The following is a 21,970-nucleotide window of genomic DNA, read 5'->3' on the forward strand; positions in this document are numbered from 1 at the left end:
GAGTAACAGCTTGTGTATATATTCCATTGCTGGGCCTCTCCTATTGAGAAGTTATTAGAATATCTCACGATGCAGATCCAGAGCGAGTTGGATACGCAAATAGCAAAATCGTCGTCCAACACGCGTAGATTATAAGAGGTTTACTTCAACACTGAGTACAACATGAATTATAAACCGATAAAAAACCTGTGTTACTTGTCCGAATTGGAACCTGCGATCATATTTTAAAAATGCATGTATATTTGTTCTAGTCACTGAGAATTCAATTAAATTTATTGTGTTGGCAAAAAATTTAATAATGTTTTAATTTATACTTGTAATTAATTTCTATGCTTCTCGTTAGTGTTGACGATTGTAATGACAGATTGCATACCATTGTCTACAGGTGGCGTAATAAGTTTTTTAATTATAAATTTAATCGTTTCACTTTCGTAACCTTCGCCAATGACCTTGTGCCCTCCGGATATATGTATAAACTTAGACTGAGTGTGGTGATGCAACGTGTTATTGCTTTTTGAAGATGCTCGACTGATACTCTGCTAATAATATCGATTACCATAAACGCGCATACATCTTGGTACCACTCTCGTAATTAATGGTGATATTATGTTAAAATCTATTAATTTTATGTCAGTTTTAACACTTATATACCTTGCCTATACTCTATTCCAACTATAAGAGGACAAAAACCAAGTAAACAATATTTGACTTAGCAAATTGATATCTTTGGTCGAGAGCATGATTAATCTATGATATTCACGATTTATTGATTTGCAAAAAAAAAATGGCGTTTAGAAACTGTATCGGAATTTTGGAAGTAAAATTAAAGTGGATATAAGTAGTTAGTTGTAAAAGTGTTGCATTATAAATAAAGATATATTATTCATAAACTCTTAGTAGCACACAATATCTGTAGATGGGTTATTAACAAATCGCATGAGATACGTAAATCTAAGGTTTGTTTATTTTTATTCCTACTTCGATTGGAATAGGTTATACGTCCCATCGAGTTCAATAAATCGCCGTGTAACTGTATTTTAATCCTGTCTAAGATATACCTGCATTGTTCGATTTTTTGGAGATTTTTTTAAAAACCCACATCTCAATTTTATGAATGGATTTAATCTTAATTATTATATTCTTTTAAGATGGTTAGTCTACAATATATGCAAAAAGAGCCGTAAAATACATATAAATACGAAACATTAAAGGATATTCATAGATTGTTCTCAAACACGCTAACGGCACAACACTTACACAAATTGTAAATAGTTTGCGTTCATATACTCTGGGTAATTAAAGTTAAATTTATTAGCATGTACATTGTCGAGGCCGCACGACATCAGCCGCTGTTACACATGTGTCAAACAGAAGGTCATCCTGCATTTCCTATTATGCACCTGTTTTATATATTTTCACTACACATCGTCTTATTAAATGTAACATCTCTACTTCTATTTACAAGCCATCAGCTGGAGACACTAAGAACTAGAAGAATATAAAATTCATACATGTCACGTCAATAGTCTAAGTTTAAACCAGGTGAAACTTTTAATTGCTTAGATAGCAATATAAGAAACTAATTGCATTTACTGGTAAAGTTTGGTATATTGGTTTAGATTTTTTTTCAGTTACGCATTAATAAAATACGCCTTCTAATGCATTAGTATAGATAACTAATTTTTCATTGATTTTAATTAATTTCTTTTATATCTATCTTATTAATCATGCGTCACCGTTTTTAAAAAGTAAACTTGAGTATTTTTAAATTAACAACTTTGTCTGCTCGTAGCGTTTTGGAGTGTTATTTTTTACATGTTCGGGTCACTGCAGGTCATTCTTCGAACATTTAAAGACGTTAAAAATCTCACTACGCTACATGTTATGTATACGATTGTGATGCAAAAATATATGATCTTTTGTTTTTCTTAAAATTGAAATTAGTACTTCAAATGACACTCAAAGAGGTAGTTTTATTACTTGTTGTGTAATGAAATTAAATAAATTTAAGATTAAAGGGTATTAAAATATGTTACTTTATGCTTTTACATTTTCGTAAAATATTTTTATTTTTGCGATTCAATGCGATTTCTTGATCAAATATTTCTTTAAAATTGATTAGGTACTAATTAAAACAATATGTTTCATATTATCGTTTTAATATTCAATAATTAATCATTTTTTAAATTTCATCTTTACATCTTATATTGAATTATGTAATATTGTATGTATTCAACATAACATTTTAATAAGGACTAAAAATTTGTTTAAGAGAGATACCGTTTCTCTATCTTTTAGAGACTATATTAACACGAGATTAACCATTTTAAAACCTATATTAAAACTTATTATTTTATCTTGTTAAAGCGATGAAAATTCAATGTTAATGTCCTTTGTTGCGATGTAAACTTCCGCCCAAACGTGTGACCTCATGCCATATGACGTCACCTTCGCATTTGACTGCAGATAATATTTAGTAGTACGGAAATTAGCATTTTCAATTCCGAGGTATCTCAGAAATTATAATTACCCACCACGTCGGAAACACATTTTGTGATTATGCCTTAATTTTATTTCTGCTACGAAACAAAACTTACACAACATTATCGTCAATATGGTTTTACGATAGCGATTGTTAAGTGAAATTAAACTTAAAATTCTCAGGTTCCTTATTTATTTATGGTTACATATACATATAAATATCTAAATTAATTTACATCTTTGACAATAAAAGAAGGCTTTTCAATATTTTATTTAGTATAAACTGAACGTAAATTTATAAAGCTAAAACGAGGAGAATAACATTGCAAAATTATTGACGTTTTGTAATCATTAAAGACTGGCTGTCGTAGGTATTTTACTCGGCTCCATTCATAATCCGCTACTTATTTTACGGGAACATTTCTCGTTCGCTGACGTGAACATCTCTGCTAATTGGGTGTTCTCGCCCACTATTACTGCGTGACGGATTTCTAGACGACTTCCTACCGGCTCTTTATCAGTCTCACGCTGTGATTGGCATCTGAATGGTAAATTTATCATCATTCCACTTTTCATACATCCAATGCGAGATTGATTTATATGTGGATGGAAAATAAACCTTGAAATTTTATCTTTGTTTCGTACGTGAAATTTTCTCGATTTGTCTTACTTAATGGTTTAATTTCACAGACTTAGTTGATGCATATATCATAATCGTTAGGATCATATTTATTTTTTGGTTTTGCATGACATAACTTTCACTTTATTTGACATAAACAAACATTTATTGCTTGCTTGCGTTACCCAATTACTCTGACACCCCTCATTGCCTTGCCACTAACTGAACATCACTGCTTTTATACTTCTTAACCCCGCTGAGAATGTTCTGCTTAGCTCGGCTATCTAGTTATAAACATTTAACCAAACACTTTAATAGTCATGGACAATCTAAACTTGGCGGGATATCATTAACTGTGTTCGTTTTTAATGTAGTTAAACAATGATAAGATTGTTAGGTATATCGTTAACTAGGCTAGTTCAGTGATAGCACATCGATCCTAGTTTCATTTAGCGGCCTTATCTGCTCCAGTGTTTTCATGAGTGTTATCATAGAGTTAGAAACATTTTTTCACCATTTATGACTCAAACACCGTAAAGACATTTTCGGAATATTGAAAGTGGAGCAGGTAAGTTTGTACCGAATTCGGAGTACGTCGCTAGGGCTGTGGTGACGTGGTGATGTGTCGGCAGTATCAGCGGGCTGGCGTTGGCGCTGGGTGGCAGCGGTACCGGCAGTCCTACCACAGCGGCAGATGCGCGTGATTCGACCGCAACTTCCCGCGCGCCTTCACCACCACCCTCCGAAAGACAGCAGCATTCAAGGTAGCACCATGTTAGGAACGTTTGGCTTCACTCAGTATGATGTTTTTGTTTACAAATACTAGCTTTGTAACGATAAAACCCTTATATAAAATGCTGTTATACAGTACTTGAGTTTTTCCATTATGTTTCAAATAATAAATCATGATGTAAATTAATTATTATAAAACCATCATGTGTTTCGAACTTAAACCTTATTAAAATAATTTTAAAGCAAATAAGCTGTTATAAATTGATAGTTTGTTACACTAAATCAATCGTCTATTTTAAGTAAAGTATCATGTGTAACAGCATTTGCAGAAGTTTAATAATTTTAAACATCAAAGCTAGTATTTCGTTCTCTTCTGAAATGTCACGGTGTTGGTTTTAAACATTCATTTTGAATTGATCTTTGGTTTTGGTTCCGTCGTATTTTTTTTTTTTTGTTACTTTGTTGTTTCACGAACTGTATTGTATGTGCGTTCATTGTGATCCTGTAAATTGTGTATGCATGCTAGATGTTTGTTTTTGTACGTTATGTTGGTTGAATTTTCGATCTGTTGGTGTCCTGCGATTATTTAAATTGTAACTATTACTTATTTTGCTGTCTGCATATTTATCTTCTGTTACTGTTGTATTTATAGAGTATTATACAATTATATATTTTTATGCTATAATAATTATATAATGTTTAAGAAAATTTAATTGAGGCTCTCCCGTTATTAAGAGTAATTACCATTTGCCGTCAATGTGAATAGTGGGCTCATATGTCGGTAAAAAGTCGCAACTTGCCAAATAAAGTACTAATGACGATGGTTAGCATCTGCTTATTGCTCGCATGAGAACGAGCAGGCCACTAAAATTGAACAATAAATAATGTGCAAAAATCTATTCTTCAAACATTTTAAAATAAATTATCTATTCTGATGTTTTTACAAAACAAACTTGTGATATTTCGAATTTTAGCATATGGAAGCAGTGACAATGTAAACAGGCGAAATACTAAGCGTTCTCCATTAGGGCCTAACGCTTGCCATAAACAATGCTCATTTCATGTCATACAGTCTCTTCAATGAATGACTGTCAGTCGACACGACTATATTGAAGTAGGATATGCGACGACAGATTGCAACAATGTTGCCTACAATACATAGTTACAATATTTAAATGGGTTCTCAGATATTTCAAGTGTAACTTAAAATTTATGAGAACCATATGACGAAACAAATTTATAAACATTTAAATTATCGTCTATACGTATAGTGGTATAAACACTTGAGCGCTTTCTCACTACCTTTTGAACTTTTAAGTATCGGTATATTACGTTCAGATTTCGCATAAAGGGAATTTTGATTTTAATTGCACACCTCATTGCAAAAGCGTTGATGTGCTTAATTAGCTCTCGCTTATTTCACTAACTTTTAAACCTCTCAAGACTTTTTATACTAGGTATACGAGATAGTTACTAAAATGTTTACCATTTGTAAGATACATTATTTTAGGATGATAAATGACATTGTGTTAATTACAATTTTTACCAATTTTAGACAAAAAAACAATTATACCAAAACATTAAAGCGAAAACACGATAACTTTATAATTACACACCGTATTTGTTTTTATTAATATCAGATTCGTAAGACGTCTAATAAAGGTCTTGTTGAAAGTATATATCCGTTCAATTTACTTATAGTTAAAGAAGTATCCATGAATCAACATATACTAGTAGTTGCATCTCCCGCTAACAGCTCACTTGCTCTATCAGGTGATCTTTATTTTTACTATTGAACAAATTATATGTGCGATTTTGGATTTGCCGTATTCTTTTATATGATTGGGCTAACAAAATTAATAATGTTTTGAAGTTTAATTATGGTTTGATGAAGAGATCATTTTATAGAGCGTACGATTTTGGGAAAATATATTTATATATTTATGGAGCTTAATATATTACTCTTATTTACTGAAACAGAGAATGGAGAGCCATAAGGTGATATTCTTTTTTTATAAGATTTTTAAGTCAATCCGCTCGTTTAGGTAAACGCTATAATATATCCATTTCGAATTCAATGTTTGCACAAACTCATAACACATTCTAAATGCGGCATTTTAGAGGCGCAGCGTTGTTTGTTATAACTCGCTCATAATTCGGGACTACGGCTAAGTGCTTATGTCATGCGACGAGAATAGAAGGCGGCTGTCAATGGGAAGTTATTGCGTTTTTTTTCACCGCAATCTTTTTGCTCGAGGTTGTTGACTCGCCTCTGGATGTCATGGCAAGGATGCGGCGGTGCGCACTACTGACGGACACGTAATCTGGTATCTGTTTCGACGTTTTTTTGTGCTCTTATGTTTTAAGGTATTAGAATAATACATATTTTTTTAATCGCACACAACGTAGTAGCTAGTTAACCAGTTTTAAAAATGAATACAACAACCGATATTTTTTTAAACTGTAAAATATGGTTGTTTGAAATAAAAAGTCTGCCAATAATAGTGGTATGAATACAACAATTCTTAGCTGGATCGCATTGACTAAAAATGCAAGACAAGCGTTACGGAACAATTAGGTAGGTACATAGGTATAATAATTACTTAATTATTATTTTATTAATTTCAAATATAAGCGTGGCAGCACTTAAATTATTAAAATATCAAAAATCTATTGCTTTGTTAGATGTTTATTTTGTAATAGTTTTATAGTAGTAGGTACATATTCTTACTATTTTATTATATCTATTATCATTAAAATAAGGGTTAAATTAATATGGATCTCAAGCGTACCAAATTCAAAACAGTTAAATACTTAATTTATAGCTCCATTCGATATTTATATTAATCTAACCACGTATATCCGAACCTATCAGTTATAGGTAATATTGCCTAAATATATAGGACCTGTAATATTGCCTAAGAGTTGGCTAAATATGGCTAAATAACAGTCACTAACTTTAATAAATTACTATATAATATAATTATGTCATGATTACTCTTGTTGTTGTCATAACGGTGTAAATTTGAACGAACTGTGCATTCAATATAAAATAAAAAACTTTCACATGATTATTCTTCCAACAAAATACTGACAAAAAACTCAGTAGTTATTAATTTTATTAATTTATATATGTATAACTTATTAATTTATATATAATGAGCAAACTAATCGATCATATGTATGAGTACCTACTCGACTTGTTCAAAATTAATACTATATTTGGTATTTTTTATCGCTTCTATAGAAATATATTGTCAAAGTATACAAAAACCTTATTTAAAGAATATTAATTACTTACCAATTTCTTATATTTTTAAAACTATTACGAGTGACAACAGAGTGCAATGCTATCTTATTAAAATGCAATGTACGCATAAGGCAAATATTGTTTAACATGATGTCAGCATTAATAATAGTTTCCGTCGATTTGCATATTTATAATTTATTTCGAAATCGAAGTTATTGTTTAATTTGAAACGCACTTAAATTTTTTATGAAATACGACTACGTATTATATTCGTATCTCGATTTTTCTTTCATACCTTTAAAGGTTGATCGTTCCTTTAAATATTTCACCAACAAATGTTTCAAAAGCTCAAAGGTAGAGCAAGCATCTTGCGATTTAAGTTATTGGTCAAGAATTAATTATTCTTGACCAATAACCCAAATGTTATAAGCTTAGCAGAGAGGTGAAATAAGAATATAACGCGTATAAACTAGTCAAGTTTTACAACTTTAGATCCATTGAACCGAATGGACTGTAATTACATTTTGTATGACTGTAATCACAATTACAATCTGTCAAGAAATTCTGTAAAGTATTAACTATCTCTGATGATCATCAGTCTATCAGTCAGCTTGCCTGCCTTTCGCATAGTGTGCCAAAGGTATATCCATTTGATCTATAATTATATTATAATAAAAACTTATTAACTTAAATTTAATTCATAAGAAAAAAAGTATATATTTTCCATTCCATACTATTTTAGTTCTTTATTAAAGTTAAAACACGTTCGCAAAACATCTGATGATTTCATCATCAGTCATTAGTAAATACGAAATATTTTGTAAATAAATAACATAAATATGTACATTACATTACTGAGATCTTAAGTCAATTTTTTATGTTATCTCACCTTTTGCTATGAATTGATCAAGTATCAATATTTATCAACATTATGATTGTATTCAATTATATACTAAAGTGAACGTATTTTATTACCTTTTATTATTTTGTAATCTTAATGAAAAGAAATTAAATAATTGCACTTAATTGCACCCACTCAAATAATAAGTAGTGGGAAAAAGAACTGTTTAGAAACGAATGAAACTTGTTAATTTTTTCATATAAACCGGTATTAGGCCGCTATGACCATAACATTTAGTCATATATGCAAATATATGCATTACATAAGTGCCGTGGTTACATCACCCCTCAATAATTTGCGTTTTGACCACGGGAAAGGGAAACCATTGTTATTTATTAATTTCTTAATTCCATAACTTGACGTTTAGTAATAAACTAACATTAGTGTACATTTTAATTTTAATACATTTAATACATTTACATTTTAATACATTATAATAAGGAAAATTTAAATATATCTTTTTAAACTAATATTAGACATTGAGGTAGTTTGTTTTGTCGTTTGTCATATTTTCGTAACCCAACGAATAATTTCATGCTAATAGTATATTGGGAACTCAGATAGCGATAAACTATGGCCTTAGGATTTTAAACCCAAGTGTAAGCATCGATCCAAATTTCTGTAATGGTAAATTACATCATTTATTTGTATGTTACACAACGTTAATTCGTACATTGGTCAAAACAATAATAATATTTTGATCAATGTACGGATTACTCGAAAGGTGACTTGTATTCAACTAGAAGTTTATACATACATTTCAAAACGCTAATTTTATAAGGGGGGTTAATAGCTAGCACCGGTTCTACGCTCTCTACTAACATAGATTATCGAGATTACCCAGGGTTACTTCATGTATTTGTGGCCTAGAAACGTTTGTTTAATAAATAGGTCTGTAATTGTATTACATTTTTAAAAGCTTTATATATCGTTTGATATTTTATTAAATAATAAAATACAACTGATATAATGTTAAAGTTAATGACGACAGACATTGTAAAAATATATTTTTTTAATGTTAGTTAATTTAAAAGCCCTTCATGGCTTAGATTGTTAAGACAGTAATGGTACTACAATTCTGATTGCGGAACCCTATTAAAAAACAAGTTAAAACATTTATATAACATAAGTATAACTTGTTGACTGTTACATTTATAACGGTAACAAATCACAATACCGTTGCAAAACTTATAATTGATCGTTAGATAGAGAAATGGGTAAATCAAATAAATTTACTTAATGAACTGTTATTTATGCTACTTTTAAAGCAGGTTGGATCGGTTATTGTCAATCAAAAATACTCTACAAACAGTCCATCATATTACCAGTGAAAAATTGCCATAGGATTATAAACCTTGTTTACATTTATTACTCAAATTATTTGTTGAAAGTGGTTAATAATTACTTGCAAATTTCGATTTGCTGTACCCGAATATACTTCAATATGACCCGTTACATACTACCTAGCAACGGTCGATGGTAGAGTTCGATGTCCGGAAAAAGCCTCAATCCGATCTCATAGTTTCGGTATTCGCGATTCATCATGTTACGGTTGCCGTCAATCAAGCAGGCGTAGTCGAATTATTTTTAGGTCACTTCTTATGGTGAGTTTCTCACTGTAATATTTTGCGATGTCTGTTTTTGCAAATTTTGTAATAATAAGACAAACAACATTGTATCGATTCTCGGACATCTTAAATAAATTATGTTAACTATTTTAACGGTGAAAAATTTGTATTTCAGTAGAGACGCACCATGAGCTTCCGTCTACTCTAATGCAGCCATGCATTAGAATAGACGAAATATTATTAAGACTTTTTAAAACTAGTTCTCTTAAACACTAAATTTAAAAAAAAACTAGGTTTTTATTAATTAGTCTCCATATGTTAATGTTAATATGGTAATATACTTTATTGTACACCACAAACAAAAATACAGAAATCTTAGGATTAAACAAAAAAATAAACAAATATAGAAATAATGATCAAAACAAAAACATAATCAATTATGTTTGTGTACAACGGGCGGACTTACGGCTAATTGGCCATCTCTTCCAGACAACCCAATCTGAGAGAGATTTTATAAAACGATCGGAATAGGCGGTGCAGTCATAAACTATAAATATATCTATCTATATACTATTGAAATATATTGAATACAATTCTTAAAGATACTTAGAACTGGGACGGCTTTTCTTTTCGCGTTTTAGGATTGGTCGTCAGGTGTTTGGTATATAGCATATGCGTATGTCCCTTGGAGTTCAGGTCACGAAAGCGTAACAGACAGACTGACAGACAGAGTTACTTAAGCATTTATAATATTAGTAGATTATGATATATAGAAGATAGATTTTGAAATCTGCTAAAATCATCACAAAAATATCGTAGCCTTTACCGAGCTATGCTTATATATTTCTTAAAACTCTATTTTTCTGTCATGTAAGCTAGCGTGCAGTGAAAATTTACAAAATTAAAATACCTAACTAGATATATAGAAAGAAGACCGCTACCGCCTTATTCTTATAAAGTTGAATTTAAGTTATAACTTTCATAAGCACACAACTATTATCATTGACGTTTTTATAACATTTATTTAATAGAAAATGCCTCGTCCTTTATAAAATAAGAAATATTACATAATATTTTATGAAGTTTCATTAAATTTCTCGGCGTACCGATAGAGAGCGTTCGCAGTCACGACCCGGCGAACCTAGCACCGTGTTCAAGACGCTTCGTGACCGGTAATGAAGCCGAAAATGTATTATGGAACGGGTAAATCAATCTGTAATTCTTCTACCGTGCTCGAACTGGTAACCGCCCGTCATGTAAATAGAAAATTACTCGTTGACAGGAAAGTTGGAACAACTTTTACCGGATTTAATCTTTGGGTATTTGTGAAAAGGTGCATCGTATTGGTTATATAGGACTTCAAAATCGAACCGTTCTGTTGTAAATTAATGGCATATAAAATATAATTTCATATATGTAAATAAATCTTCAATACACTAAACTCAAGCTAGAGTATTTAACTGGTTGTTGGGAATAAACTCGTCTCATCTCATTTCTCAGCCGAAAGACGTCTACAGCTGGACATAGGCCTCCCCAAAAGATCGCCACATCGACCGGTTTTGTGCAGCCCGCAACCAGCGGCTTCCCGCTGAAATATATACTAAAATTTAATAATTAATTATAGAAGCAAAAGGAGTCAATATGCGTTTTCCTTATTTTCGTGTCGAAACTTCATCTTCAAATAATTCGTTATTCAAAACGAAACATTCATTAAATATTCATAAGTTCGCAAACAAACATTAAATAATATTATACACATACAAAGTCGCAGATTATATTAACAACAACAATAAATCTTAGTTACGTACTACTTATGTACTTACACAATGAATACATAAACTTCCTGTAGTTTCATATGACATTGAAACTAATCCCACTTGTTGCCTTAGCCTTGGGAACTCTACGCAACCGACCGCACAAGGACGGGAACTTGTTTACGTCATTTACAGGGACAAACATTTAAAATTGAAACTATTATCATCGTAATAAGAACATAAATTCATTAACGGTCTCTACTAAGCTCTAGAACCTTCTAACAATGTACGGGCTGCAAAAGTTCTTGTTTACTTGGTATATTATCACTTAAGAATTTAATAGGTGTATTGTCGATTTTTGAACCAAACACACGAAGGTAAGTTACTGTTACTGCTACTGCTAAAGCTTTACTTAAAAAGAAAAAAAAAATAAAGATACCCGGAACAGTCTTCAAATTATGAGCACTGTCAATTTCTAAACTTCGTGATGATTTCACCACGGAAAAAAATATTTTTACTAAATATTTTAACCCTCGGGTCCCTAGTGCCAATACTACGTGGCTAGCGTTAGTTAATACTAAGGTGACATAACTTACAATATAAGTTATACTTGAGCCATGAATTACACTCGAATATGGAGTCTATGTTTACGACGTGTTGTAAACCGAACCGCTTTAAATGTCTTTAACCACATAATCTGTCATCATTCCTAAGAATGGTCTTGACACGAAAGTAATCTTGGAGATGACATCAGAGTTGGATACGTTATATGCATTTATGAATATTAACCTTCTCGAAAGATATATTTAATTTATATTATTGTTATTGAGAAAGTAGTTCATAGTGGTTCTCGTTTATGTTTATTAATTTTATTATGCCTCTCTCCCCAACTTGATTGCAGTATTAAAAGTGAATCATAATTATTATTATAAACAATATCGAGACAATTTTATATTATATTGAGTTTAATATTATATTATGAGCAATGTTAAACCTAGTATGTGCCATCTTGAACCAAATACAGTACGCTCAAAATATAGGCTACATATTTGTTACCTCGACACAGTTGGGCTTAGTGAACAATAGCTTATAATATTATAAGTACCGAAAAAAAAGATAATTTTCAGAATTTAAGCTTCATGATATTCAGCAACAAAAATAATATAACTTAAAAAAAAAATTATTTAACGATGTAATGGATATTTTTATTATAATTAAAATACATACAATACATAAATTCCTTAGCTATAGTTTTATACTTAAAACAAAGTAACACATATGATACTCACTTTTTATTGCGCATATGCGTTGAGACTTCTTGATGGTGAACAGTATTTCAATATTAATTTTTAAGACAGGAAAAGTCACGTGCTAGAATCTATTTATGAAAGTTGATATAAAACAGGTATGAATTGATTAAATGTTTTACATATCATCACAATTTCCGGTTTCGATGAAAATTGACTTGAAAGATAATTTTGTAAAAGGTCAAAGTGAGAAATAATCGTTTGATTTGTTTGTTGTGATCTAAATTTCTATTCGTCTAACGCAGTAGTTCCCAAACTTATTTTCTCGTGGACCACCTATTGGCATGTGTCCGTAACCACAGTTTGAGAGAAACACTAAAATATTAACTAAATTTAAATTTGTTTAATATTGGTGCTTTTAATTCTATCCTTAGTAACCCTACGAGTATTTCAGCAATTAAAATCTATGAATTTGTTAGTGATTCTCTCAAACTGAAGAAGAAAAAAAAAATAGGTACCTTTGGGATCAAGTATTTATAGTGGTGATCAAGTTCATGTCTGAACAAGCATTAAGCATTGTCGGGCGGATAGCGCTTTGCAAGTCTGTACTCGAAATTGTACGTAATATCGAATACGCAAGTTTGGACAAGTAACAGTAGCTTGCATTATTAAAATATTATCTGTTTAGTTAGGTACTTAAAACAATGTAAGTAGGCCCTTATAAAAACTATGCTTACATTTTTGCTCTTTACTATCAAAAGCAGATAAATTTTCGTGGACCCCCATTATCATCTTATGGACCCCCGTTTTTTATTTAGGCCTACGTAGAGCAAGTCTCCCGTGGACCCCTGGGGGTCCTGGACCTGGACCACTTTGGGAATCACTGGTCTAACGTTTATTCCTTCGAAATATTTCATAATTATTTTTAAATTATTAACATTAGAATAAATTATACATAGCTTGCAATTGTTTATATTAACAAAAATGTAGGTCTATTAATCAAAACTACGATAGCGGTGAAATATACGAGTTCTAGCGTGCTGAGTATTTATAATGTAAACATTTGAAAACCAATAAAATTAAAAACATTAAAATGTTTGACAAATATTAGATATACGTATGTACAGGATTATTTATATTATTGCATACATGTGTTAGACAAAAATCTGCCGCATCCAATTCATGCGTGCTAAGGGAATATATCTAATATGGAGAAGGGATGGATAGTCGATATATGTTCATTTGTTTTGTGAGATGTCAAGGGTCGCTTAAGCAAATCTTACCTATACAATATTAGACAACTCATTTTTAAAGCGCCTTTACAGTAAAAGGCTTACACTTACTAAATACTAATTCATAGACAGGAATGGTTACGAAACATTATCATCCGAGGTTGTACAATAATTATTTCGTCACAACAAAATAATTTGTAGCATCAAGACGAGACCAGGCCTAAATTGACCCGCATTAGACGCAACCATTAAACCTTATTACATTCACTTTTAATTATTTTTATCTCGATCACCCCAATCATATAAAAAATCGAAATAGATCATCGCTCTCGATTCTTTAATTATGAAATGAAATAGTAATATAATTTTACATCTATAAGCATTTTAAATTATTATTATAAATGAAGTAAACGTCTTTGCATGTTTAAATCTGATTTGACTGTTCTCACAAATATTACAAATTGCTTACAAAAAAAAGGTCGATTAACATGCCATTGGGTATATTCCATCACTTTTTTATATTTATGTAACACTTGTTTGTCAAGAAAGATTGATGAAGACATTGATTTTAACATCGAAAGAAAGGCTGCTTGCAAAATAAATATCGCCTTTCAATTTTATGACTTTATGCTTAGGTATATTTTAATATTTATAATTTTACGTCTATCAATGACGTCATAATTTCTACGATTTTGGTCCTATTTACTTTATTTTAGTAGAATATAATTATTTCTCAAAATGTTTTTCACATGCACAGACACAGATGCACTCAGTCTAATAGTACTATAGAATGTCAATCTATTACGAGCTGACGTGCTTTCCAAGAAACAGCCGTGTAACAATGTCAATTTCTTGTCTAGAGGATGTAAGACAAGAAATTGACTATCTTTTAGCCGAAAATCATTTTTTGGGCAAACCACAATCATTAAAACCCTAGACTGAAAGAGTCAAAGTGTCAACCAATTTAAATGTTTTTTTAATTAGATTCAATAATCAATACAATCGATTTTATTGATATCGCTCCTTGGGCATGGTTATTGTTTTTCAAGGGGTACGAGCATCTGTAAAATTATAAATACTAATTCATGATCAAAATAATTTTCGCATTTAAAAATAATTAGTCATAATATCCTTATGTAAATTAATATTACACAAAACCTAAGTAAAATGTAGGTTATAAATAGTACAAAAAAAAACCATACTAACTGGCATAATTCTGATTTCGACTCGATATTTTATATGATTACATTAATTACTTATTGTAATGACTGTTTTTCCTCCAAGACTTGCAGCTGTCAAATGAAGGCCTTATAATTGGCCAACGGTAGATATTTAAAGAAAACATTTCACATTATACTGTTCGTATTAAATTTACAATTTATAAAAATATATTACGCTGCTTTTTAACATATTTTAAAATTAGTTGGATATATTTAGAATTTAAATGTATAATATTTATATTTTATGCAAATGTCGTAATGCAACTAGGAAATCTAGTTTACAAACGAATTATTTTTAAAAACATCTATGATGATGATTATTCTCTATCGTTCGTTTGAGACTTAAATGAAACTAGGCTGGTTAATCAAAATATTCTTTATCTAGTAGCCTCATAAAAGCACCTTTGAATCGTCATGTTACAGTGTTAAATTAAAATTAAAGCTACCACCGGTTCGGAAAGTTGATTCAACCGAGAAGAACCGGCAAGAAAAACAATATTTACTCTTTTCCATCATTAAAGTAGAGTATTTCAGTATGGTACAATTATTTTTTTATATATCCTGTCTTGAAATTAATAAATACTCAATCTAAGCTTTTTTATCTTAAATAGAATCTTGTATAAAATCAATAATTACGGTTGAGCTTTTATATACAAGGATTAATCCTACAAGAAGGCGATCTATCTTTACGTAGATTTCTTCCTTGATTTACTGTTCGTATACAAGACTACAATAAACTCAGTTTCAACGTTAATAACTTACAAATCGACCTTGACCTAACATTGGTCGCCCTATTACTGCAAGAATAGCAACACGAGCTCTCGAAGAAGATATTCGAAGGACGGAACGACTCGAATCGCAATTCAAGGCTCTTAAAATAATCAAGGATAATGCGACCTAGAAAATAAGTAGGTGAAATCTTCCTTATATATCGGGATTATTCAATTCATTTTGTTCGGTTAATTTTACTTTATTCTGGCCACCTTTTATCTATTGTCGATAGAGTCACATATATATATATATATTATATAGTCACATTTACATATACATTGTATAGTAAATAATTATATTCTATAAATGATTTAAGAAATCGCGATAACAGTCAGCCATTTTGATTTCGTATGACGTCATAACCTACAAAACTAAGTATACTTCTGCTTCTGATCATACGTCAATGTTATTAAAATTTATTTAAGACCGTTTAGGATAAATATACTCCTATCAATGCGATCAGTACATAGATTCTCAGAAGAGGGGATCTAAATGAGAATACTGAGATTGCCTAGACAGAAAAACCTAGTAATATTACGATTTTAAAGTTCTTGTAGAGCCTAATCGAATAAAGTATACTTTGATTTTAAATTTGATATAATGTTGAATTATTGAAACCTGTATATTTTATCAATTATTTACGTCATACACGAGTCTCCGAATGTCTTTGAAATGTTTGTAAACAAAACTATAAATTAAAAACGTGATGTGAAGGTAATTATACTACATTAAATAAGTTTATAGTCTTTATCACAATGGAAAAAGATTAAATATGTAAATAATAAAAATAATTGGATTAAGATTTTATGCGATTTCAAATTTACTGATTTAATGATTATAGATACTTAAACAACGTATGTTTATATTCTGCAATAAAAAATGTAGTACATCACTTATTTTTAATTCGTGTAGTTCTGGAGTGTAATGGATTTGTCATTAGATAGGTTTGATACCAAAATAAATACAAAATGAAGCAAATGTCACTTATGTACCTTTTTCTTTTACAAGGATTTAATATTATTAGGATTCAATATAATTTTATCTTGATTGACTATTAACGCACAGCCAGTCAGATACTAAGCTGAAATTTGGTAACTAGGTATATTCATTAAAAAAATCCTCTGAGAGAACTTAGTTTTTAAAATTTATTTTTAGGGGGGTTATTGGTGGGTAAGCTGGTGTTTATATTATACACTAGCGACCTGCCCCGGCTTCGTACGTGTACAGTTTGTTAATAAAGAAAATGATATGATATAAATATAGTTTATCGGGTATAAAGAACTCAAGAATAATACTGGTTTTCTATTTGTGAAATTATTTTTAGAATTGGATAATTAATTCCGGAGATTACCCCTACATACAAACAAATTTTACCTCTGAATAATATTAGTGTAAATATATTATACATTATAATAATAATTAATAGAAAAAATACGCTTTGAGAAATTTTAATCATGGATTTCTTTAAATTAAAAACAGTTTGCAAGTTCAATGCGTCTTTACCATATTCAATAGAAATATACTTCATATTGATATATTTGTAACTATTGATTATTACTGTTGGGAGGTCCCCACCACCAAATGAGTGATTTTGGCATTTACATTACCTTTCTTGATTGGGTGAGATTTACAAAAATTCCATCTTTGATTTATGATAACCTCAATACCGTCATGACGATTGGCATAAACACAGACCGGACGTCTGCTGGGTTTTGCAAGTATTTTATATATCAGTAGTCATTCCGAGTTCAAGCTAGATTCATAATAACAAACATAGATTTACTCTCGTATTTATAACATTAGTATGGAACAATTCATGACAGACTTGAGACAAGATAATTTCGGAGAATATATTTTTACATTAACATGATAGAAGCTTAATGGAAAAATCAGAAACCATCGAGTTTAAAATTATATTTATTCGATAAACTACGAACACCAATACGGATAGTTCAGTTATATGTTAATAGATGGCGCTGTAAAAATCGTTAATGATATTCAGTTTGTTTGTGAATAATATAATATTATGTGATTAGTCTGTACAACTTATTTATTTTGAGATTGAAAAAATCTACGGAATCAAAATATATTTATTGTTATTTTGTATGTAATCGAGAGTAAAAAACGGTCGTTTGACCTATCCGATATATTCTAGGAAGTTCATCAAATACGGCAGTGTATACATATATATATGTATACATGCCGACCACGATCAACTTCATGGCCTAATTGAGATTGACAAGTCTGGACGCAAGTAGTTGCGAAACGTGTTCTAATTAGCACCCCGTTAACATTGACCCAGCCCGCGTATAGAAATATAATTAAAAATACACAAAAAAAATATATATTTTAGATTATTTATAAAATGTTATCCATTACTTTGATTTTTTATTACAAAAACAAGTTGAATAATATTACTTACAATATATCTTGCTGATAGTCGAAACCGTCAAGTCGTTGTGGGTGGAGATGAAACTTACCAAATATTTTTCCTCCAATTATACAACTAAAGTATCTTGGTAATGACAGGCATGTTTGATGGTTGGTTATTCAACATCACATCACTCATCAGTCTGTACTCTGCAGAGAATAATCAGTTTGTTTTAATAAAAAATATTTTTATTCAAAAATAATTTAAAATATGTCTTTGCTTATTTTGTATATAATTATATATTTATTTTTGACAGTGATTGCAAAAGTTACGGCGCAAAAAAACATGACATGCTAAAGATATTAATAAAATCGATGTCTGATTCTTATTAATTTTAATGAAAAATTACATTATTGATCATCCACGCCGCTGAAGCCTTGTGCTGCACGTTCTTTAAAAATAAATACAGGGTCATTTATTATGAAATAATACGCTGTCGTTATTAGTAGAGATTTTCGATTGATAGAATGAAACCTTTACACATATATAAATTGAACAGATATATTTATCTTACCATTCTAACATTGGACAAATAACATCCCAGAATGTCCCATATTCATCTCGGTCTTTAGGCAGTGCTGTAGCGCATAAGAAACGTCGGTTACCGTTACCATCTGTCGGTATGTTTTATATCTGATGGACGGTGCCTACTCGTAACGGTTTGCAGCACAATGCCGACATAGTATCGCTAAGGGTGATACAGTTATACCGGGCGTGTATAACAACGGGTCGGGGAGCTCAATTCACTGATCATGAAATTCACTTCTTCTGTTCCTTTCTATTTAATTTAATGCCCGCATCAGTTGGCACTATTCAATCTTTAAGAAATGGCGGACAATTTATATTTCAATGTCGTTTTTTAATCAAAAGTGGTTCTGATTACGAGAGTACCAATAATGTAACTGCTTACAATATATATTTTTTAAAATACAATCACTATGTATGCTACAACTACTGCTACAATATATAAAAATTTGTTCATAGAATAACAGACAAATATTTAAAAACAAATGGTGGTCACTGTAGTTTACACGTGCAAAAACATATTTGGTCATTGAAACTCATTTGGCTATAAGATAATTTCGCGCATTTATCGAAATCCATATACGTTTACGTAAACATGAAGCGGTGTTTTCATGTTGCGCCTATGTTTATGCATAACAGCTTATCGATCAATACTACTCCACAGCTGTGCAAATAATTATATGGGAACGTAGTTTGTATTCACGAGTTTAATGGCATGTTGTTTTTATATAATAACTTTAAAACGTTCTTTAGATTTGATTGGTCGGTATAAACAACAATGCCACTCGCATTGTTGTTTTAAAGATATACATAATAAAATGCTAATCTATAATAGACTAAGTATATGAAATATTGATTGTAAACTTTTAATATAGAAAAAAAAATATATGTCATTCTAATGATTGCGCCTTGGAAATAAGAACATCCATCAAGTGAAATCACGGCATACCGTCAATTTACATGTACTCGTACAATATACATAACTCTGTGTACTATTAGTGCTTTTATTTAATATGTTACCATGCTTCCACAGTGGAAAATTTTCACATGCAGTTGCCACATGTAAAGAGCGGTCTACAAATGAGATTCAATGTCGTTACACGAAGATTTGTAGTCACACATACAAATATGTACAAGTCCATTATATTATTGAACATAATCACCGTATTTGTCATGACATAAGTTTGCAATGAAAACACTATTACATTACATTTACATGTGTGAATTAATTTAGGATTACAAACATTGATATCGAATTATTTAGGCATTTGTCCATATTTATTGTTTGGTGGAAACATTATTATTATCTATTTTATTATTCATATTATATGTGCTTTGATTGTATTCATTGTATTAATTATATGTATTTCTTTTTCAAAGTAAATGTTCTATAATATATACCAGAAGTATAATTTATGTAGTTAAAAATGTTCCTTTTGATTTTTTCAGGTAAGGCAATGTCTTCCAAACGAACGAGATCTTTTCCGACTCGGAGGTATGTGGTAAACCATTCGTCCCAAAAACATAAAACACTTGTATAGGTCACACCGGCCAACGTACCAGATCACCGTACCCCACCTTTAATGTCCGACTGTTGTGAGTGAACGTCAAATTTGTCGACGGTCTTGTAGTCTCTTTAAATACATGAACCTGCCCTCGCTATGGACAAACAGGCGGTCATCCACCTCGGTGATGGTTACTTAATGTTCAACGAATTAGTCATGAGCTAAAGCAAATATTAGTTTAGCGTTTGCCTCATAATTCAATCGCATCATTTCGTTTAAAACCGCAATAGATAACCTAGGCAAACAGCTCATTTTGAACTTGACATTACTCATGATGGTAACCTTATGACATCACCGTGTGACGTTTCCGAATTTTTGAATGAATCCTTTTATTAAACCTTTGTGATTCATTACAGTAAATATTGCTTAATTTATATATTTTACGCTTCGTTATAATTATCTGTGTATATTGGGATAAATCATAGTAATTGCTTAATTCTCTCCTTTACTACATACTGCTATAGGAAGGACTTCATAAATAACGTGATTAAATTAACATTCGAGATTTGAAATAGCTTGTTTACAGCACGCGTCGGCAAGCTGCCAACCTACACCTGAACACATATTATAATATTTTGGTACATTATAAACGTATCATAACTTTGCATTTCATCCGTTTAGAACAAATTTCAATGTTTGTATAATTTATCGTAAAAGACAAATAATCACAAGACATTATCTAATAAGAGTTTGTACTTTATAGTCGAAACACAACAGCAAAAGTTCTATAAGTATCAGAATATTTTTTATGTTGCGTTGTTCGCTCATGATTAAAATATTATTCTTCTAATTGTTATTAAACCTTAACATTTCTAAAACCAAAGTCTATATATAATTTATTCAAATACGTGCCTTAAATATAATCGCATTTGATAGTTTTGCAATTCTTTATTCGAATGCAGCAATTCGTTGAGTTAATGACACATAACAATAGTCGATTGTGATGCTATCAGGAGTCAGTCTTCATTACCGCTATCTTGCATCGCGGTACGATCTTCATTTACGATAACGATTATGCGATGTTATGAATCATTTATTGTTTCGGTAATCGTGCACTGAATGTCTCCTTTGACACTTCGTGTTTTATTCAATTCTGTCGTATTCGTTAAACGTCACGTTCATTACGTTAATTTTATTTATTAAAAAATATATTTTTAGTTGAAGATATTTTTTTACTCAAAAAAGAAATTGCATTTCATTTAAATGAGGACTAACATTATTTTTTGCAAATTATTACTACAATATATATATTTTTAATATATACAGTACAACTATCGCCGAAATTCCCTTATAGTTATGACACATTAGAGATATATGTTATGTGATTATTATAAAAGTTTTCAATTTTAATTCATCAAGACTACATTAAATACAAATGACTAACACAATTATTTGTAGGCGGAAACTGAGAGTCTGTAGTAGTTAAATGATTGTTGTTGTGAAAATTAATCTTTTTAAACATCTCCCATTAAATAATGATAATCTACGAATATTTTCATAAAAGGTTTATCCTGAAAACACTCGTTACAGAGATATTTTTTTGGCACACATTATGCATTACTTTTAATGTAATAAGTATCATAATTTTGTTTATTTATATTAATTTAATGTCGTTCCTCGATAACTGTTAGAGTAATTCGTAAAGGGGTCACGTTTCATTCGATAAACCTTCGC

General features: G+C 30.5%; 1 protein-coding gene across 4 annotated transcripts in view; it reads left to right on the top strand.

The window, feature by feature from the left end:
* LOC113401392 (protein bunched, class 2/F/G isoform-like) overlaps positions 1-21,970 on the top strand; it is a 132,729-nt gene that overhangs the window by 57,280 nt on the left and 53,479 nt on the right. For 3 of the 4 annotated variants that reach the window (XM_064216924.1, XM_026641300.2, XM_026641297.2), the window contains exon 3: positions 3,733-3,864. The exons of the other annotated variant lie outside the window; for it this stretch is intronic. In XM_064216924.1, the coding sequence (XP_064072994.1) occupies positions 3,733-3,864 (132 nt within the window). The remainder of the gene's footprint in view (positions 1-3,732; positions 3,865-21,970) is intronic. 4 annotated transcript variants of the gene reach the window in all.

This window comes from Vanessa tameamea, chromosome 2, assembly GCF_037043105.1.
Source record: "Vanessa tameamea isolate UH-Manoa-2023 chromosome 2, ilVanTame1 primary haplotype, whole genome shotgun sequence".
NCBI lineage: Eukaryota > Metazoa > Arthropoda > Insecta > Lepidoptera > Nymphalidae > Vanessa > Vanessa tameamea.